The sequence below is a fragment of the Arachis ipaensis genome, chromosome B7, assembly GCF_059453495.1.
Source record: "Arachis ipaensis isolate K30076 ecotype BB chromosome B7, ASM5945349v1, whole genome shotgun sequence".
In the NCBI taxonomy this organism is placed as follows: Eukaryota; Viridiplantae; Streptophyta; class Magnoliopsida; order Fabales; family Fabaceae; genus Arachis; species Arachis ipaensis.
The window spans coordinates 129458958-129478318 of record NC_142442.1 but is presented as its reverse complement, the minus strand read 5'-3'; the positions used below and the strand labels follow the sequence as shown (position 1 = coordinate 129478318).

At 35.0% G+C, this 19361-nt stretch overlaps 3 protein-coding genes across 3 annotated transcripts; 2 read left to right on the top strand and 1 right to left on the bottom strand.

The window, feature by feature from the left end:
• The first annotated feature begins 3019 nt into the window (after positions 1–3019).
• LOC107605867 (uncharacterized) lies at positions 3020–5791 on the top strand. The gene is made up of 3 exons (XM_016307794.3): positions 3020–3527; positions 4330–4547; positions 5294–5791. The coding sequence occupies exons 2-3, from the start codon at positions 4425–4427 to the stop codon at positions 5744–5746; spliced, it is 576 nt and encodes a 191-aa protein (XP_016163280.1). The 5' UTR covers positions 3020–3527; positions 4330–4424; the 3' UTR covers positions 5747–5791.
• Positions 5792–11132: 5341 nt separating this feature from the next.
• LOC107605866 (uncharacterized) lies at positions 11133–12717 on the top strand. Its single transcript, XM_016307793.3, has 3 exons — positions 11133–11427; positions 11888–12047; positions 12248–12717. The coding sequence occupies exons 1-3, from the start codon at positions 11349–11351 to the stop codon at positions 12504–12506; spliced, it is 498 nt and encodes a 165-aa protein (XP_016163279.1). The 5' UTR covers positions 11133–11348; the 3' UTR covers positions 12507–12717.
• A 990-nt stretch (positions 12718–13707) lies between these two features.
• LOC107605865 (Major facilitator superfamily protein) lies at positions 13708–17838 on the bottom strand. The gene is made up of 8 exons (XM_016307792.3): positions 17445–17838; positions 16442–16586; positions 16181–16349; positions 15514–15784; positions 14769–15034; positions 14467–14682; positions 14267–14369; positions 13708–14132 (listed from the first exon to the last, which is right to left on the bottom strand). Exons 1-8 carry the CDS (start codon positions 17593–17595, stop codon positions 14074–14076), a joined length of 1380 nt encoding a protein of 459 aa, XP_016163278.1. The 5' UTR covers positions 17596–17838; the 3' UTR covers positions 13708–14073.
• Between the last annotated feature and the right edge of the window lie 1523 nt (positions 17839–19361).

Sequence of the window (19361 nt, the reverse complement as noted above, 5' to 3'; positions counted from 1 at the left end):
CTTATAGTATAAATCTTGAAGGACCTATTTGACTTATAACATACATCATAAAGGATTTAATTGTCCTAATAAATTTGCTCATGTATGAGGTTACTCAGCCTGAGGCACCAACTGGAGCTACTGTACCAAATGTTTGAATCAATATAAATGCTGCAACTGTAAGTATGCTTGATAATATTTTTCACTATTAATTCCTAAACACTAGATACTGATAATTTTTTATAATTCTATCAGGGAAGACAAACTCAGCCTCAACAACCTTTTAGACGTCCAAAGCAGACAATAATTAGGCCCAAGAGTCAGAAAAGTGTGAGTGCTAAGACAATAGTAGCTGCAAGTAGTAGCACAACCTTTAGAATGTTCAAATTCATTCCAACTCCCAGACTGAACCTCTCTAAGAAGAAATGATGCTTTCTTAAAATTTATTGTGAAAGGGACAAGACCTTGTTTGTTATTTTGAAGAAAATAGACCTCCACTTTTAATATTTTTTGTGTTACCACTTTATATCAGTGTGTGTAGAAGGAAATAGACCTTCTTTGGTTTGTTAATATTTTGATACAATTTATGTACATGCTCTATGTTGATGCTACTTTATGTTAATATTTTGATACATGATATTTGAATATTCTGGTTTGGATTATATACTATATTTTGTAATATCCACTTGGCCAAGTTACTTTCAATACTCTGATTTGGATATAAACTAGCTTAAATTTAGCATAATTGACAACCTCTAATATTCATTTAACTAAAATGAGCCATTCAAATACAATATTTTTTCAACAAATGTACAATGTTAATTGCTTAAATAACCACCATATAGATACAAAACAAAATCACAACTATAAGTGCACCTATTATTACACTACTAAACAACCTGAAGACACTATCTTTCTTGAGTTTCAAACTATCTTCATTCCTCTTTATTAACATCTCCTCCCAATTGCTTCACTCTCTCCTCCAAGCTATAATTCAAACTTGCACCAAATTCTTCACCCACGCATGTCTCCACAGAGGCCAATCCATTGCTTTCAACTACATCATCCACCAGATACCCAAAAATCTCATCAAACCATACAAAAAAATCACAATAACCTTGCTTTTCCTGCAATCAGAATAACAAAACAAAAATCATAACATTAGTCTTAGTCCCCAATTATCAAAACTATAGCACCACAAAAATCCACCACTCTAAAGTACCTTAAAGTGAAGACAGCCAAAGAACAGCCTATTCGGATTCTCTCCTGTGCGAGACCTGGATATTACGGCATATGTCCTGCACTTGCACTTAGGATGTTCTCTTCTAAGTCGCCCCCTTCGAAAGCCAGTCGAACCGCTGTCAACACTGAAGACATCATCAATAGTTTTCTGACCGCGTCTCCGACTTGCAACTGACATGCTGCCTCCACTCGCCATCACCTTCTTCAAAGCCAAAGACTCTCCCTCATATACTAAGATACATGGGTTGCAGACAAAGAGATAGGGGTTAAAGATGAAGACCTAATTTTATGTTGATCTCCTTTGAAACGGCGACGTATTGTGCCTCTCACGACGCTGCTGTTTTATAACATTGATATGAGAAAGTTTGGGGACTAATCTGTCCCACTCAAAACAACGTCGTTTGAAGAAGCACTTAAACGACGTCGTTTTGGCCACGTGTGCAGGGACCAATGTGTCCTGAAAGTGACGCGTAGCCTTTAACCTGACACGTCACACTGATCACCTCTACGTAGGAAAGAGAGTGTTCAGTTAAATCGGCTAAACCTGGAACAAGAACGTATATGGCATATATTTAATCGGGGAATGGGGACTTAGTTAATTTTTCTGGGAGACAAATCTGTTGGACGGCCAAATCTTTGGGGACCTATTTGGGGTATTACTCTGGTTTGATAGGTATAAGTTAATTTTTGAAGGGAAGAACTCTGCCCTATGAGCGATTCCTATTTTTATCCATAAACGGAAGACAGAAAGTTTTGAACTATATGAAGAAGAATCTATTCAAGGAGAATCCTAGTAAGTCAGACTGCCTCATTCGCTGGAAATCACCGTCGGAAAGTATGATAAAAATCAATGTAGACGGTTCATTTTACTCACATAACAACAATTCCATCTATGATAGAATCTTCATAAATCACTGGGGTAGATTCATAAAACGCTTTTCATGCAATCTTGGAAACTACTCCATAATGCATGCATAATTATGGGTCATAATCAAAGGCCTTCAAATAGCGACGGTAAATGAGTTTCAACAAGTCATCATTGAATCGGATTTACAGATGGCCCTCAATTTTGTCAAAAATGGGTGCCTCAATTCTCATCCTTGTGTGCTATTGCTCAAAAACATTATCATTCTTATGCGCCATTGCTCAAGGACATTGATGACTTGATCCGTTGAAAAATTATATTAGTTCAATTTTTAAATTTTTATTTTATAAGATTAGTTCTAGTTTCATCTATAATTAAAAAAATTGGACAAAAAAATTGATAAACTGACCTCTTGGCCATTTTGAACTACTTGGACTACACAAAGAGCAAAATCGGTGAGAATCGATTTGCTCTAGCCTGATTTTGCAAAAATCAGTAAACCGGCAAGTTTGAGAAATCCGAATTGGCTTAGTATTTATTTATTTTGGGTAAAGTATATTTTTTATTCCTGAAAGTTTGACAAAAATTTCAAAAATACCACTAAATTTTATTTTGTTTCAATTTTGTCCCAAAAGCTTTTTATTTGCATCAAATATATTCCTGACGGCTAATTTTTCAAAAAATTTAAGATCAATTCAACAACAATTTCATAAGAACAACCCTCAACACAAGCAAATCAAGCATAATTTTTATGCATTATTGTTAGATTAGTATTAAATTTTTTGAAAATTTAATCGTCGAGGGTATATTTGATGCAAATCGAAAATTTTTGGAACAAAATTAAAACAAAATAAAACTTAGGGGTATTTTTAAAACTTTTGCCAAACTTTAGACACAAAAATATGTTTTACCCATTTATTTTTAACCCCCACTTCAAACGACATCGTTTTGACGTTTTAATTTTTTTTTTAGAAAAAGCCTAGCTGAATCTGAAGCCCCACCACAGCCCCCAGCTCGCTCTCACACTCTCGTCTCTAACGGCACACCACAGACACACAGGCAGAGCTGGGAGCTCGCCTCGGTTCACGGACACTGCATGCTCGCCGACGTCGCTGCGCCTCTCGCCGGATCCTCCGCGTCGTGTGCTCCTCTCTCCTCCGTCTGAGCTCGGCTGCTCGCGCGTCTCTCGCCTCCGCGTCTGCTCGAGCTGTGCTTCCTGCTCATATCGCCGCCGCGCCTCCCTCGCCTCTCTCCCTCCTCACGTCTCTGCTCGACTTTGCTTCCTGCTCGCGTCTCACCGCGCCTCCCCCGCCTCTCCTCCGTCTCTGTGGGTGGTTGTTGCTGCTCGTCCCTCATCGTCTGTGCCTCCGTGGTTGTTGCTGCCTGCACGCTGCCGTGGGTCGTCCACCTTCTGGAATTGATTCTGCCTCTGCAACAACAGGTAACCATTTTAATTTTTTTTTCCAGTTATTCTAATATTTTATATGCTATATTAATTTTAAGTAGTTGATTCATTGATGTTATTGCTGTTAATTTTATTGTTGGTTGGTTTATGATGCTGATTAGAATATGGCAGTGATTGAAATATTGAATTGGTTTATGAATTTGTTTATGAATGTGAATATGCAGTGGTTTTGCTGATTATGAATATGCTGAGGTTTTGTTGATTGTTGAATTAGTTTATGAATATGTAGTGGTTTTTTGTTGATTGTTGATTGTTGCTCCTTTAACGATTCTGATTGGTTTTGCTGTTAGTTACTTAGTTGATTGATTTTTTTTTTTCTTTTATGGGATTTTAAGATGGCTTCGTCAGAAACACCATCAGAAACATAGTTATTTTTAGAATTAAGATACTATTGTGTGCAATCTCCTTGGAGGCTTGGACATAGTTTATGGATTGTTATTTTTATTGTGTCAAATTAAGATACTATTGTAGTAGTACTTACTAATTTTATGTCTATTTTCGTATTAGTTATTTTTAGAAGTTGAGACTTAATTGTTGTTAAAATGTTAGTGAAGACATGTATTTCAATTAATTTTAAGTTTTTGAAAATTTATATTTTTATTTAAATAAGACCGGGTCAATCAGTTCAATTAGTAACCTATTGGTTGAACCAAAGACTCAATAGCCTGACCGGTTCGATCACTGGGTCAGTTCTAACAACTATGATTTCATCACATCTGGTGTCTTTTCAATGCGAATATTTAAAGCACATGCTGACAAATGAGGCCAATTCCTATAGCTACAGGAAAGCAAACAAGCATCAAGAAGAAGGATATAGAGACACGTGTAGCTCCATTCTGGATTTTAAGGAGATAAAAAAAAGAGTGAAGTCTGATGAATATGTTGAAGCAAGCAGTCGGAAGAATTTGGAAAAGCAGCAGTGGTTATGCTTCAGAAGAAGGAACAAAAATTTTGGCTTGGAGTTATGTTCCTTCGTTCTATTTCCACAATACACAAGTAAACTCTCTTCTGCCTATCATAACTTCTTTTTTGTTTTCTTTCTGGGGGAAAATATTTGCTGGAATTTGAATTATTTATTCATTTAGAATAGCAGAAATCGGCTGAGTGACATGAAGTTGCAAACAGAGTTGAGTGGAAGTGTCGAACTGAGAGACAGTGGAACTTGAATTTTTAAAAAATAAGGTGTCAATAACAAAAATTTTAGATTTTGTAAGTTTGGAGAGTGAAGCTATGGTGTATTGCCTATCACGAAGTTAGAGAGATCTCAGTTGTATAATCAAAATAGGAATTTCACATAGTGTTCGCGCACTGTTCTTGGCATATAGAGATACTATCGATAGTGTGAACTCACAAGGGCATGATTAATTGTGGTTAACTCAGTTTGTTTCCTCGATTATTTCTGTCATTTGTATACTTCATGTAAAGCACTTGTTTCACAAGTTCATTCATTCTACATGTAAGTCTATTTGTCTAGTGACTTTTACACTCTTTATTGCAGAATTGTGCATTTCATCAGGGAGGGTGAACAATTTGTAGTGTTTATATATATATATATATGAATCGTTACCATACCAGTCAGATGATTTGGTTTTAATCATATTCAAGGTTGAAATCAAAACTCAAAAAGATGACATTGAAAATCAATAGCTCTCTGATGAAGATATAGTTCTCAAAATTATGAACTAAAAATATATGAAGTAAAAAAAAAAAAAATCTCATTTCAGTTCACTTGTTTTTCCCAGGCTCATACAGCACCTAGAAGCTTTTTCGGTGTTGAGGATTTCCTTGATGATGACAGCAGCAAACCTTACACTTACCAGAAAGGGAAGAAATCAAAGAATCCGGATAAACATGTATCGTTCAAACAAAGAACTGTTGCATACATGGAGCCTTTTACCCTTGATGTGTTCATCTCAAAGCGTTTTGTGTCGGCTTCGCTCACCCATAGAGTGACAAGCAAACAGGTTGCAGTTTCTGGTACCAACTCCAAGGACATAAAAGCTGTTCTTAAATCTCGTTCAGACATACCAGCTTGCATAGCAATTGGAAGGATTTTGGCCGAAAGAGCAAGAGAAGCTGATGTTTACACTGCCTCTTATACTCCAAGGGATAGGGATAAATTTGAAGGGAAAATCAGAGCTGTAGTTCAATCACTTATTGATAATGGGATTGATGTCAAGGTTTATCTTGATTGAGTTATTATTTATTAACATCTATTTGAGCAAAACTTGCCAACTAAATTATTGAGATTTTAGTTAGGGATGTAGGTTTGGTAAAGTTTTTTAAAGAGGTATAAATATTTTTTGTGTTTGGAAAATAAAAAAGATCACATATCTCTGAAAGCATGTTTGAGGAAGCTTTTTAAAGTTGGTGTTTATTAAAATTAAAAAATCTAATATAATTTTATATATTGATAATATTTAAAATTTGTTTTTGTATTTATTTTTATATGATTTTTTTTAATTTTAAAAGTTATTTTATCAAATACAACTGTTGCTATGTGTTTATTGAAAATTATTTTTAATTTTGTTTATCAAACATAAATGTTATAATTTTTAAAAAGTAAAAACGTTATCAAATAAGAAAATAACCTTCTTATGTGTTTTAAGCTTTCATAATATGTCTATATATAATTATTGAGATTATAGTTACTTATCAAAATACATATCTTGAAATTGAGTTTTATTAATATGAATTTGAATTATATGAATTTATCTCAATTGATGTAATTCATATGTTATGGATTCTCGAGTACAAAAAGAGCTTGATAAAGTTAGTGCAACAACAAATTTGGAGACCCAATCTCAACAGAAGAATGACGGTTCTGCGGTGCAAATCCACAAAGAGACACTTGGAGACAGGGGTCCATCAACGTGAGGTAGAATGATTAAACATTTCAATTATTTAATTTATTTTTTATGGATTGTGACCATTTAAATATTATTAGTTGGAATGTTAAGGGGGCGTCAAATAAGATGTCTCGGGTGCACTGTAAGGAGTTGGTACGAAAATTTCAACCAACTTTTTTTATTTTGGTGGAAACTCATATTGGGTTTGAAACTATGAAAGAATTTTGGGGGAGATTAGGCTATTATCCTGTAGGGATTGTAGATGCTGTTGGACACAAGGGAGGAATTTGGTTCCTCTCTGCTAATTTAAAATTTTCTTGTAAAATTCTTTGGGCTATGAATCAATGTGTAACTTTGGAAATTGATGGTGGTGGGCGAAGATGGATCTGCAGTGCGGTTTATGGCAGCCCTCAAGCCACTAATAGAGTAGAATTATGGAGTCATCTGCTTGATATTGGTTTGTGCATTCAGGACCCGTGGGTGGTGGTTGGGGATTTTAATGATATTTTGAGTGTTCATGAGGTGAAGGGGGTAATTTCTATTCAAATCGCAGTAGTATCTTTGCAAGTACTCTAGATTCTTGTGGTCTTTTTGATCTAACAACCTCTGGAAGACGGTTTACTTGGTTCCGTAAAATTCAAGGAAACAAAAATTGCAAAGAGATTGGATAGAGCTTGCTGTACTACAGAATGGCGCCTTCTTTTTCCAGAAGCTTTTGTTGAAGTTCTCAGTCGTTCCCACTCTGCTCATTGTCCCCTACTTATCCGATGTCAAGGAGTTCCTATTAAGAAAGGAAACCGGCCTTTTAGATTCCAAGCGGCATGGGCAACACATCCTGATTATAAGGCCATTGTTTAGAAATCTTGGGATAGTACAGACTTTGGCATCTATAGGAAGTTGCTGGGGTCCAAGAAGCTTCGTTGGAATTCAACTCTACGGTCTTCGACAATATTTTTATTAAAAAGAGGGAATTGGAGGCTTATTTGAATCGTATTCAACGAAAAATGGAAGCTGACGATGATCCGATTCTGAAGCACAAAGAGGAAGAATTGAGAGCTGAGTATAATATAGTTTTGGCCTAGGAAGAATTGCTTTGGTACCAGAAGTCAAGGGATCAATGGGTTCGGTATGGTGATAGAAATACTAGCTTTTTTCATATGCAAACCATCCTTAGAAGAAAATCTAACAAGGTTCATGGGTTGCTAGTCAGTGATGGGTCTTGGTCTGATGATCCGAAAGTTTTGCAAAGGAAGGTTGTTCATTTCTTCAAAAATATTTTTTGTTCTACTGAGCCTGTTGAGGTTAATTGCATGGGAGAAATTTCTATGACATCTCTTAGCCAGGATGCTTGTGATAATTTGTCTAAACCAGTAACAATGTTGGAGGTTAAAGAAGCTCTGGATAATATGAGCTCGTTCAAAGCTCCTGGGCCGGATGGTTTTCAAGTTTTTTCTTCAAGGAATATTGGGATGTGGTGGGTCATGAGGTATGGCGTACTGTTCAGAAAGATTCTTAGGGGAGACGTTAAGCCATTCTTTGTTGGAAACTTTGATTGTTCTTATCCCTAAGTGCGACCCTCCAACTAGATTGAAGGATTTTCGGCCAATAAGCCTTTGTAATGTAATTTATAAGCTAGTGACTAAAGTGCTGGTTAATAGATTACGACCATTTTTGGATGAGATTGTTAGCCCAACTCATGGAGGGTTTATTCATGGTAGAGGAGCACCTGATAATATTATTGTCGCCCAAGAAGTTCTTCACTTTCTTAAGCGGACAAAGTCTAGAAAAGGAGCTATGGCTTTTAAGATTGATTTAGAAAAGGCTTATGATAGAGTTGATTGGAATTTTCTTGAGCACACTCTTGAATCTTTTGGCTTTCCTTCTCTAATTATTCGGCTTGTAATGAATTGTGTTCAGGCCTTAAATCTTTTCATCCTTTGGAATGGGAATAGATTGGACAGCTTCCAACCTCGCAGAGGGCTCAGGCAATGAGATCTAATTTCTCCGTATTTATTTGTTTTGTGCATGGAGAGATTGGCGTGCTTCATTTCCAAACAAGTTGACGAGGGTATTTGGGATGGTGTGGCTATTTCTAGAGGGGGACCTAGAGTTTCTCACTTGATGTTTGCATATGACCTCCTCCTTTTTTGTAAAGCGAAGAAAAGTCAAGTTCAGAATGTTGTGCACACCTTAGAGTTGTTCTGTAAAGCTTCAGGTATGAAGGTTAACATTGAAAAATCTAAAACTATTTGTTTTAGAAATATCTCTAATAGAAGGAAGGAAATGTTGTCTGGTGTTTCTCATATTCCTTTTACTAGTGACCTAGGCAAATACTTGGGGGTGAACCTTAATCATCCTCGAGCTGCTAGATCTATTTTTTCGGACTCTTTAGAGAAGATCAAGAATAGGCTGGCTAGTTGGAAAGGTCGGCTCCTTAACAGAGCAGGTAGGCTTTGCTTAATTAAATATGTTGCTTCTTCTCTTCCTATTTATCAGATGCAAGTGACTCTTTTTCCTACTTCGGTTTGTCAAAAGATTGATTCTGTGCTTAGACAATTCTTGTGGAAGGGAAATGTGGGGGAGCGTTGCTTAAATTTGGTCAAGTGGAGCAAAGTTGTCACTCCAAGAAAATATGGAGGCTTGGGAATTAGAGATACTCAATGCGTAAATTTTGCTTTACTCGGAAAGCTTGTTTGGCAATTATTGCATAATAAAGATAAGCTTTGGGTAAGAATTATGTTGGCAAAATATTTATCTGGGAGTTCTTGCTTTTCACCCAAATTTTCTAATAATGTTTCAAGCACTTGGCGAGCGATTTATAAGACAATAGAAAAGCTTCGTGATGGTTTTGATTGGTGTACAGGCAGGATGTCTCAATCCTTTTGGTATCATGCTTAGCGACCATGTGGAACGCTAGCTCCTTTGGTTCCTTTTGTGCACATTTTTGACTCTCACTTGAAGTTAGAAGATGTTTGGCACCTTGGGCATTGGCAGTGGGATATTCTTTGCACAATGATTCCGGAAGAAGTTAAACTTGATTTGATGCTCTTTGATCCTATCAAGCAGGCAGGAGATAAAACAGGTTGGTTTTGGAAAAACTCAAATACTCTCACCTACTCGACTAAAAGCCGGTATGAATGGCTATTGAAGAAGAAATTTGGCTGGAATGATAATGAAAATTGGCTTTGGCTTTGGCGCTTGAGAATACTGGAGAAGATAAAGTGTCTGCTCTGGCTTTGCCTCAACAACGGAGTTCCCACAGTTAGTTACCGGTTTCAAAGAGGTATTTCTACTTCTGATTTTTGTCAGAGATGTTATCTTGCTCTAGAGGATATTAACCACTGCTTTAGAACTTGCCAAAAAGCTCGTCAGATTTGGATTAGCTTAAATTTGGAAATGACCGCTGAGAACTCTAATTTGGATTTTGTGTCTTGGATTCGTTCTAACCTCAACAAAAATGAGTTTATCTTTGCAGCGGCCTTTTGGTGGATTTGGAGGGATAGGAACAATGACATCTTCCACCAAGATGATCCATGGAGTAAGGAGAAAATTGTTCACTTAGTTAAACATGCTGCTCGAGATTTCTCTAATGTTGTTATCAACCAAAAACATATTATTCCTTCTTCTTTGAAATATAACTGGGAACCACCTCCAATGAATGTCTGTAAAGTGAACTGCGATGCAAGCGTTTTTGAAAATGAGCAATTAGCTGGCTTTGGGTGTATTATTAGAGACAGCATGGGAATTTGGATAAAAGGTTGTTCTGCCAGTATACCTCTTTCTAGTGTTCTCTGTTGGGAGCTTCATGCTATTTGGAGAGGGCTTGTTATGGCTTGGGATTGCGAGTGCAAAGAGGTCATATGTGAAACTGATAATCTTGATGCGTTTCTTCTTGTTTCGCGAGGCACAACCAGCATGATTAGGAATGACTCTGATCTGCTTGACAAAATCAACGAGATGCTCCAGCGCAATTGGACAACTACTTTAGTGCTCATCCAGCGAACAGCAAACAGGGCGGCTGATTTAATGGCTAAGACTGCTGTTTTAAACAAGCAGGTGTATCTAGAGTGGTTACTATCTCCTAATAATTTAGACATTATTATTAGAGAAGAGTACTACTCTTTTTCTTATGTCTTTTTTCTGTGTTATATTCAGTCACCAAAAAAAATTTCATATGTTATGGTAATTTACAGGTAAAATTGAGATTCTCTTAATTTCTTTGTAAAATGTGATTTTTTATTATACACTCTTTAAATAGAACCAAAAAAATATGTAAAAAAATATTAAATAATAAGAGATCATACTTACAAAAAAAATTTTAAAAAAATTAAGAGAATTCACTTCTATAAATTGTGAGGTTGTTAAACATGTAAATGAATTTTTAAAAAAATGAATAATTGCACATTACGGAATTAATTTCACATAGTAATCCATATAACTAGCTTTCATAAAGTTTAAAGCTTTACAATTATGGAAATGTTGGTTTATCAAATAATTAATGCCAAGAAGTTATTAATTCAAAATTTTATTGGCAACATAAAGGTGCCAATTCATTTAATTTTTTATACGATGATTTTAGTAAATCTTAATTATGTGTTTAGTTTTGAATTAAGATATTAATTTTTGTACATTGTTAGTCTAAAAGATTTTTATATAGTCATATCAAATAATTCTATTTGTAACACTTAAAAAAGAAATAAGAATTAAGTCTAACACATTTTGATATAATTTTCTTAAACGAAAAAATGATGAAGAGATGAGAGAGCGAGTAGGCGATACGCGCGAACGTCTGATTTGAGCGGTTGATGCCTCTGCTTGTTTGTTTCTTTCTTACTTAGAACTAACACAAGAGACATGGATAGATAGATGAGTTTCAGTTTCAACCAACTCTTTGTGGCTGTGATGAAAGTAAAAAGTGGAAACAAAACCCAGAGAGAGAGAGAGAGAGATGGAGACTTTACCTCCCGAAATCTGTCTCAAGGTATTCTGTTTCCTGGATCACCACCATCTTGCTCTTGCTCAATTAGGTCAGTTACTCATTCATTACCCTCTTCTTCCTCTTCGATTTTACATCCTTTTCTCTTTCAAATTTTTCTTGAAATTAACGTCTGAAATTCACAATGGAATAGGATGGATCTGAATTTGGTTTTGTTCGGTTCTGTGCATTGGTTGCCTTGGATTATCTATTCCGCTTTTCTATGGTATTGGAATTGGAATTGAATCAGATAGGAAAGTTGCTTGGAAATTAAAAGTGAATATGAATATGCCATTGACTTTTACTCTGCCTTTTGAATTAATACCATTTTATTATCAGTGAAAGAAAAATCGTTTACGATGTATATTTGGATCTCACTAATTGGAATTGAATATTCCGGCTTCTGATATTAACTGTTAATGGAAAACAGCAACATGATTTGGTTGTAGTGTGGTTTTCATAATTTGGGAAGTAAAATATAACTGCTGGAATGTTGCAATTTGTTCCTACAGTGTGCAGGAAGTGGAAGTTCATCGCCTCCGACAACGATCTATGGTCTAATCTTTTTAAGGAAAGATGGGGAGGAAATCATGCTGCTTTCTATGCTCCAATCGGTTCAAAATCTTGGAAGGATGTATATGAGGTTCAAGACCGCTGCGATCGAGTTGGAGTGTAAGTGGTTTAATCAAACTCGTACAACTTAGGTAAACTTGAATCATAATGCTCAATTTGTAAACCCGTAACTCGTAAGAGATCACAGAGTTAATTCGGGAGTTTAATACCGCAGTACTAAAATGAATTTGGAAAATTATTGAAGTCTTATGCAAAGGGAGTGATTTCTTTCTGTTTTTTTTTTCTCCCCATAAAATTAGGGGTTTGAAGATTATTAGAGAAGGTAGCGACTACTATCTTGTTCACCAAGGTGAGATCCAGCGACATCTGGGTTCAAGAAAGAATCAAGAACATGTTAATGGACGCAGCAGCCACACTTTTTGTTCAGAAAATGACTTCATTGGAGAAGGTTCTCTGATTCAAGAGAGATCTCGCCGCGGAATTCTGGACAAGATCCTATTCTTCATTGGGGATTTGGAAGTTGCTTCTGCTGGTGCAAAACGCAGGCGTCCACTCTGAATATCTTCATTGCAATATTCAATTTCACTGTAAAACTACTCTATATGTAACCATTAATTTTATGTATATATATTTATGCACTTATTATTTGTACGATAAAAAATGTATTCAGTTATTGTGAAGCATTTTAATTTGTAGCTTTTTCAGATAATAAGCACACTAATGATAAATGATAGCTAATGCTACTATACATGCGCAGAACATTATAGTATTGTATAATTTTATTAGTTAATTTAAATTGCCATCTCCTTAAAAAGTCATTTCTTGTAATATTGGTATCATTAAGTATTTGATGATATCTATATACCTTTCTCGTATAATTTTGTATTATTGTACTCGTCTAAATTTAGAAGAATGCTGGGAGTCGTCAATATTTATTGTTTTTTGTTATCATCTAGTTATCAATTTAATTCCTCTAGTCTAATAATCTAACATCATATTTTATTTCTATACTTTTAAATATAAATAATTAACTGTTAATAAAAAAAATAAATTCTGATGGTCTCTCTTAACATTCTTCAATTTATAAATGACAATTACCAAACTTCCCTTAAGCTTAAGCTTATATTATACTATCTATTAAATGATATACCATGTATCCCCCACTATATTGGAATGTATGATAGAAACCTCTAGTTAACGGTTTTTTTTTTTTTTTAGTAGGGATTAGTTGATTAGTTAGTTGGAACTTTGAAGAGAATAGAAGCCTGGATCAAAACAACAATAAAGGGTATACAACCATAGGAAGAACTTAGAACTTCTTGTGGCAAAGTGTCCACCTCAAAAAGGTTTCAAAGCCACCAAGAACCATCGCTCAGGGCTAACACTACATCCAGTCATTAATGCACCTTCGGATGATAACATGCATCCTTTCACACTCATGTTCAATACCACAACCAACTTCCTTCCTTCACCGCACAAACCATTTTTCATCAACGAATAGTGGCTTACTGTTAATGGTTAATCTTGGCCTATTACTGGGAGAAAACGCATTGGAACTTTAAACAGCAAGTTTCATCGAATCAACAATAAAATATTACGTATTAAGTGAACAAATTCCACTATCATATAAGTACTTGGCGAAAGTAAAGGCTATATAAAGGATGCATCAATTGAATGGAGAGCAATTTTTCATTACAAAAGGAGAGAGAGAGAGAGAGAGAGAGAGAGAGAGAGAGAGAGAGAGAGAGAGAGAGAAATAGTATGGCACATTAGGTAACATATACTATTCCCAACGGGACAAAGTGTGGATCCCGCCCTCAAAAGAATAACATGAGAACTACCAAAACGGAGATTTCTCCTCCAAGTAATATTAATAGCCAATAGGAATCTAATGCACTACGGTATGGATACCAAAAACACTTAAAAAAACAAAAAGAAAAGAAGAAATAGCTCCACCAATCTTTTTTCTGCTTGAATTCCCTTTTTGCCTTGGTTGGTGGACAACAGGTTTATCTTCACACTTAGATCGCATCTTTATGCCAATTAGACAGAAAACTGCCTTATGTAAGTAAATGTTGAAGCAACCGCATTCAGTGCCTCCACAGAAAACTTAAGATAACACCAGTTAGATGTTCAATGGCTCTGATTCAGTGTCCCTTTCCTTCATTTGCCATTCTCCTGCTTCTGTTTCAAACACAAATCCCATCCCCAAGTTAGAAAGCTTTTCTTCCACCAAAAGAGAAAGGGCTATGGATAAAATCATTTCAAGGTTAAAATAAAGTTGCCAAAGGGTGGGTATCTTAGTGTGAGGATCTTACTTGGCTTTTCTGCAATGACCATCAGTCGCCTTTGTAAGATACAGGCAACCATCAGGAAAATTGAGCACATGCCAAACATCACAGTGATAGGGAATGCATCAACCTGCACAGACAAAATACACAATAGTCAAATTACCTTGAACCAAAGGTTTTGAATATATATATATATATATAAGAAAGTGGCAAAATTAGCAACTTACGTTGTACAGCACAACACACACAAAAATGTTCAGAGGAATGCGGAAGAAGTTCATGATTGTGCTCCTAGCCTCCTCCGGAATATATTGAGATCTCATCTTCATAATAGATGGCCAGAATATGCCAACACAACTCTCGAAAGTACAGAAGCCAAGAAGCTGAATGGAACCAGAAAATGAGATGCCTCCACCTTTCTCCTTTGTAGGAGACACAACGAACTGTTCCCAACAAACCAGTCAATTTATAGCAGAATAGTATGCAATGCAAATAACAATACTAAATAGAGCAGGGAAGACTAGCATACAGTGGTCAAAATGGGAAGTATTAGAGAAGCAGCAGAAACTGCAAAAACAATCTGCATGTAGCCCTCTACTCGGAGTGATGCGCGAGCCATCAACCTAGATGCCAGTGAGCTTCCCAACATTGAAGATAACATGAATGTTGCAAAAATAAAACCATGTGGAATTTCTTCATCGTTTGGGCTCAATGCAGGAGTCCATAGGAATACAAAGGTATACATTGAACCTTCAAAGAGAGATTGTATGGCACCCAACAAGGCAATTTTTTCATCTGAAACACACAATATATATTAATAGATGAACATGGGAAACTAGCAAGAGATGAACAAAGTACAATGATATCAACATAAAAAGTAGAACCAGATAAAACATCTGCTTGCATAATTATTGAGGTATGTTTAATAACAACTGCCTTACGGTTACAGAGAAGTTAGTATTTCTCTTCTAGATTTGCATAGTAAATATACATTCCATGTTAGTTAGGACCAGCTTCTAACTGCATGTTAAACACCAGGGACAAGACACAACTCTGATACCAAATATTCCAAGCAACTGCCTCGTGTTTAACAGCAGAGTTGGCTCCTATGGTTAATCATTTACACACTTCACTGCTAGGATGTGATCAAATGCAATGCAACCATTGCAGTACTATAGTGGACAGTGTAATGTGCAGTTTCAAATTTCAAGCATTTACATGGAACTACTGTATAAACATACCAAGAAAAAAATTATCAAAACTTAAGAATCTACCTGATGCAATGGCCACAGCAGCACCCCTGAATTGGGTAAGCAAGTCCTTGTTCTCAGAAGGATCCCCAAAATTTTCAGTCCACGTAGATAAGATGATGGCCATACCAATTGCAAGAAAACATGAAGCAGCATCAAAGGGAGCGACAGGTCCAAGAGACAACGTATCAACAAGAACATTTCCAAACAGCCCAGAGACAATAGCAACAAGACCGTTTCCAAGAAATATAGCTTTTGAAAACGTCAATGATAGCCACTGTTGATCAAAGCCCCTCTGAAAGATAATATTAACAAAAAGCTGAATTGAGGCTCACAAATGCAAGATGTTTACATGCATCATGGATATACTATAATAATTGAGAACATTGCAGAAATGGTTTATCAGCCACATATTTTGATTGTAAATATGTATTGATAAATATACAAAAAACTATATCAATCCAATTTGGTGTGCCAGCCAAAACAATCAAATCAAAATTGTTATTTTGCGGATATAAAACCCACTCATGTGCAATGCATTATTCAAATCATATACAGCCTCCACATACAAATTATATTTTCATATCTGCTGCATTCAGATTACAAGGAACTATTTGTGAGTCAAAATTATCTGGAGGAAAAATATTATCAAAGAAGCATCCGGCAACCGTTAAAAACATTTATTCCTCACCTTGTTGTGCTCAGCAACAAGCCACGATTCAAATGCTGAAAACAGAAGTGAAGTGGCAATACCTCCCAAAACACGGCCCAACATGAGTACTTTGTATTGTGGAGAATGCTTGGTGATGCAACTCAGGATGTAGGTTATGCAATAGGTCACACAGGCCCTCTTACGCCCCCTGATTTTCGAGTAAGAAGCATGAGATACCCCGAAAAAGTGCTATGACATTTCCACAAGAAGATGCACTCGGGATAAAAGAAAAAAACTCACTGTTTGTCAGCTAGAGATCCCACAATTGTTCCAAAGAGCATGGAAGACCCAAAACCAGCAATGAAAAGCTGTCCTATCTCTCCTTTCCCGTAGCCATATGTACTGTAAAGGTAGTACACATATGGACCTTGCAACCAATCTCCAGCTGTAACCATACAAACAGCAACCCATTAGACTACCAAAAACACTTACAATGGTAACTCGGCTACTTGAAGAATTTCAATTTAAGCATCCCCCTCATCCCTCACCAAACATTACTATAGTTTGATTTATCTATCCATAAATAGAGTGGCAAAACTTAACAATCTTGGTAAAAGAAAAAATAATTAAGCACAGTGTATAAGCGAATTGTAGATACTACAATTCCACATCCTTTTCAGTTTTCACATAAAAAAAAAAGAGAAAAGAAAAGTAGAATTAAAACATAAATGCAAATCACAGTTGCCACAACCACGAGATACATCACTACTATCAGCAGGAACCAAACTCGCTCAGATATAATTAAGATCCGTCTCAGATAAATGTTTGATTCCTCCCTTACAATTTCACAATGAAATTGACGGTGAGTCGAGTAGCAAAAACACAATTGCTTTGTAAAGATCTATAAAATAATAATAATTAATATTCTGCCATCGTGAAAGAAAACAAAAAAGGAAATAAATAAATAATTAAATATGAGACACTGGATAAGCATTAGTTATTTATTTTCCTAGAACAATTAAATGCCGAAGAAAACACTACCTAACTCACTCATTCTCTTTCTCTTTCTGTCCCCATTCGATCGAATTTCAATTTCAATTTCAGGAACGAAACTAAGAATCCAGACAGTGTTGCGGAAAAAGCACGTCCAGTTCGAAAGCGAATATGAAAACCTCAAGACAGATCAAGGAAGGAAAATGACAGGACGTACAGATCGAGAAGGAGAAATGGCGCAATGGCGCGAGATCCCTCTCGATCTGAGAGAAGAAGGAAGAGAGAAAGCAGATCTAAGGTAAAAGCGTACCCATCATGAGGGAATAGACGATAAGGTAATTGTTCTTGAAGGAATTGAAGGCGGAAGATGTGTTGATTCTGTCCTTGTTGCTCTTGCTCAGCTCCAGTGCCGCCACCACCGCGGCCAATACACCAAAGACCATGTAGTAGAACACCTCCATTTTCGAACAAGAAGAAAGAGGAAGAAAGGAATGAGAATGGGAATGAGAACGCGCCCAGGGGAAGCAGTAAGCAGAGTACGGACGATTTTCTTTCTTGTTCTGTGAGAGTTGAGAGAGAGAGAGAGAAACAATGGGAGGTGAGATTATATATACTTATATAGTGTTTCTGCCTCAGTGAGGGAGCTATGATCCTGTGTTACGCTGCTGCTATACTAATCCTGCTACTCCCTCGCCCTCGCACCATGCCTTGTACCTTACTAACATTTATTTATTCAATTAAAATATTGCCATATTTAATTAATATTAGGTTGATTTACCTATTAAGAAAATGGTTTTTAGAATCTCCTATTAAGAAAATGGTTTTTAGAATCTCCATCTACTTTTAAGATTAATTGTAATGTTAAGTATTCTGATTCAAGTGATAGTGTTAGTTTTACTTGTATTATTAGAGATTGTAATGAAAATTGACAAAGAAGGTGTTTAAGAATGATTAAAAGTAATAGTATTTTTCAAAGAGAATTGTTTATTATTTGAAGAAGATATCTCTTAGTTTGGTATATGGGTCAACGAGATGTTATTTATGAAACAGATTGTATAAAAATTTTAATCTTGTTACTAATCACCAAGATAATTTTGGATTTATTGATCTGTGAATACTCAAAATAAGAAATATCATGAATTGACATTGGCATGTTGACTTTTGTTTGATTAAAAGAGATGCAAACACAGTGATAGACACTATGATAAAAATGATGATAAAATTACAACTTCATCGTGTGAAACTTTATTCACTTTATAAGGAGTTTAAAAGTAGTCTTAGATAAAACTGTATATTTAAACAATTTCTTTATTTTGTTTAGTTTATTTAAGTCACAACAAAAACTAATAAAATAATATTCCATTATTAATGTTATGTTTTATTAATTCATTGACTCCAAGTGTGACAAATGGCAAATAAATATAGTCTTTCTAATTTTAGTTTGATTTTATTTGATTGATAGTATAAAATTTATACAGTCGTATAATAATATTCGTTTTTTAATAATTATTTACACAATTAATATTTAATAATTATTTTTACTGATTTTATGTTAAATACTTAAATACATATATAAAATTATTTTATACTAAAAATACATCAAAATTAAATTCTTTCAATTACATTCCCCTTTCATATTTGTTCTCCATTACAATGGTCAAGTTTCACACTTTCACTCACGATTTTCATGATATCTATTTAAAAAATAAAATAAAATAAATGCATATTAAGTTATTAACTCTCGATACATGATACAATTTATATTTTTATTGAGCGATGTGGATTATTTTAGTGTAAAATAGTTTTGCATGATGAGTCAATTAAGTATTTTTTGTATAAATAGCATGGCTGTAAATTGTAATATAAAATTTTGTTCTAAATCTTGACTAATTATATTGTATTGTAGACATCAGGTTCATTGTTTAGTTATTAAATTTATAAACTTATAATAAATATAATATTAGTCAATATAATAAATATTTTATTCTTTAACCTAGAAATTTTTGGATTTAAATCTTATAAATCATAAATATATTTTTTATTTATATATAATATGGAGAGTATTAGAAAAAAATATATGTCAAACTTTTCTCCAGTTTTATTATATATAATAGATAAAATAAAAAAATAAAATAATTTAATTAACTGAATATATAAATTAATTTTCATTATCAATATATTACAGTTGAAAGTTGTAACACTATGACAAACCATGTTAGCTTTTGTA

Coding starts and splice junctions, on each gene's coding strand:
- LOC107605867 (XM_016307794.3), top strand. CDS start 4,425: ATGAATATGTTGAAGCAAGCAGTCGGAAGAATTTGGAAAAGCAGCAGT. Junction 4,548..5,293: donor TCTATTTCCACAATACACAA/GTAAACTCTCTT, acceptor TGTTTTTCCCAG/GCTCATACAGCACCTAGAAG.
- LOC107605866 (XM_016307793.3), top strand. CDS start 11,349: ATGGAGACTTTACCTCCCGAAATCTGTCTCAAGGTATTCTGTTTCCTG. Junction 11,428..11,887: donor TCTTGCTCTTGCTCAATTAG/GTCAGTTACTCA, acceptor TTGTTCCTACAG/TGTGCAGGAAGTGGAAGTTC. Junction 12,048..12,247: donor CGCTGCGATCGAGTTGGAGT/GTAAGTGGTTTA, acceptor CCATAAAATTAG/GGGTTTGAAGATTATTAGAG.
- LOC107605865 (XM_016307792.3), bottom strand. CDS start 17,595: ATGGAGGTGTTCTACTACATGGTCTTTGGTGTATTGGCCGCGGTGGTG. Junction 16,587..17,444: donor CGTCTATTCCCTCATGATGG/GTACGCTTTTAC, acceptor GTATGGTTACAG/CTGGAGATTGGTTGCAAGGT. Junction 14,370..14,466: donor TGTGTGTTGTGCTGTACAAC/GTAAGTTGCTAA, acceptor TTGTCTGTGCAG/GTTGATGCATTCCCTATCAC.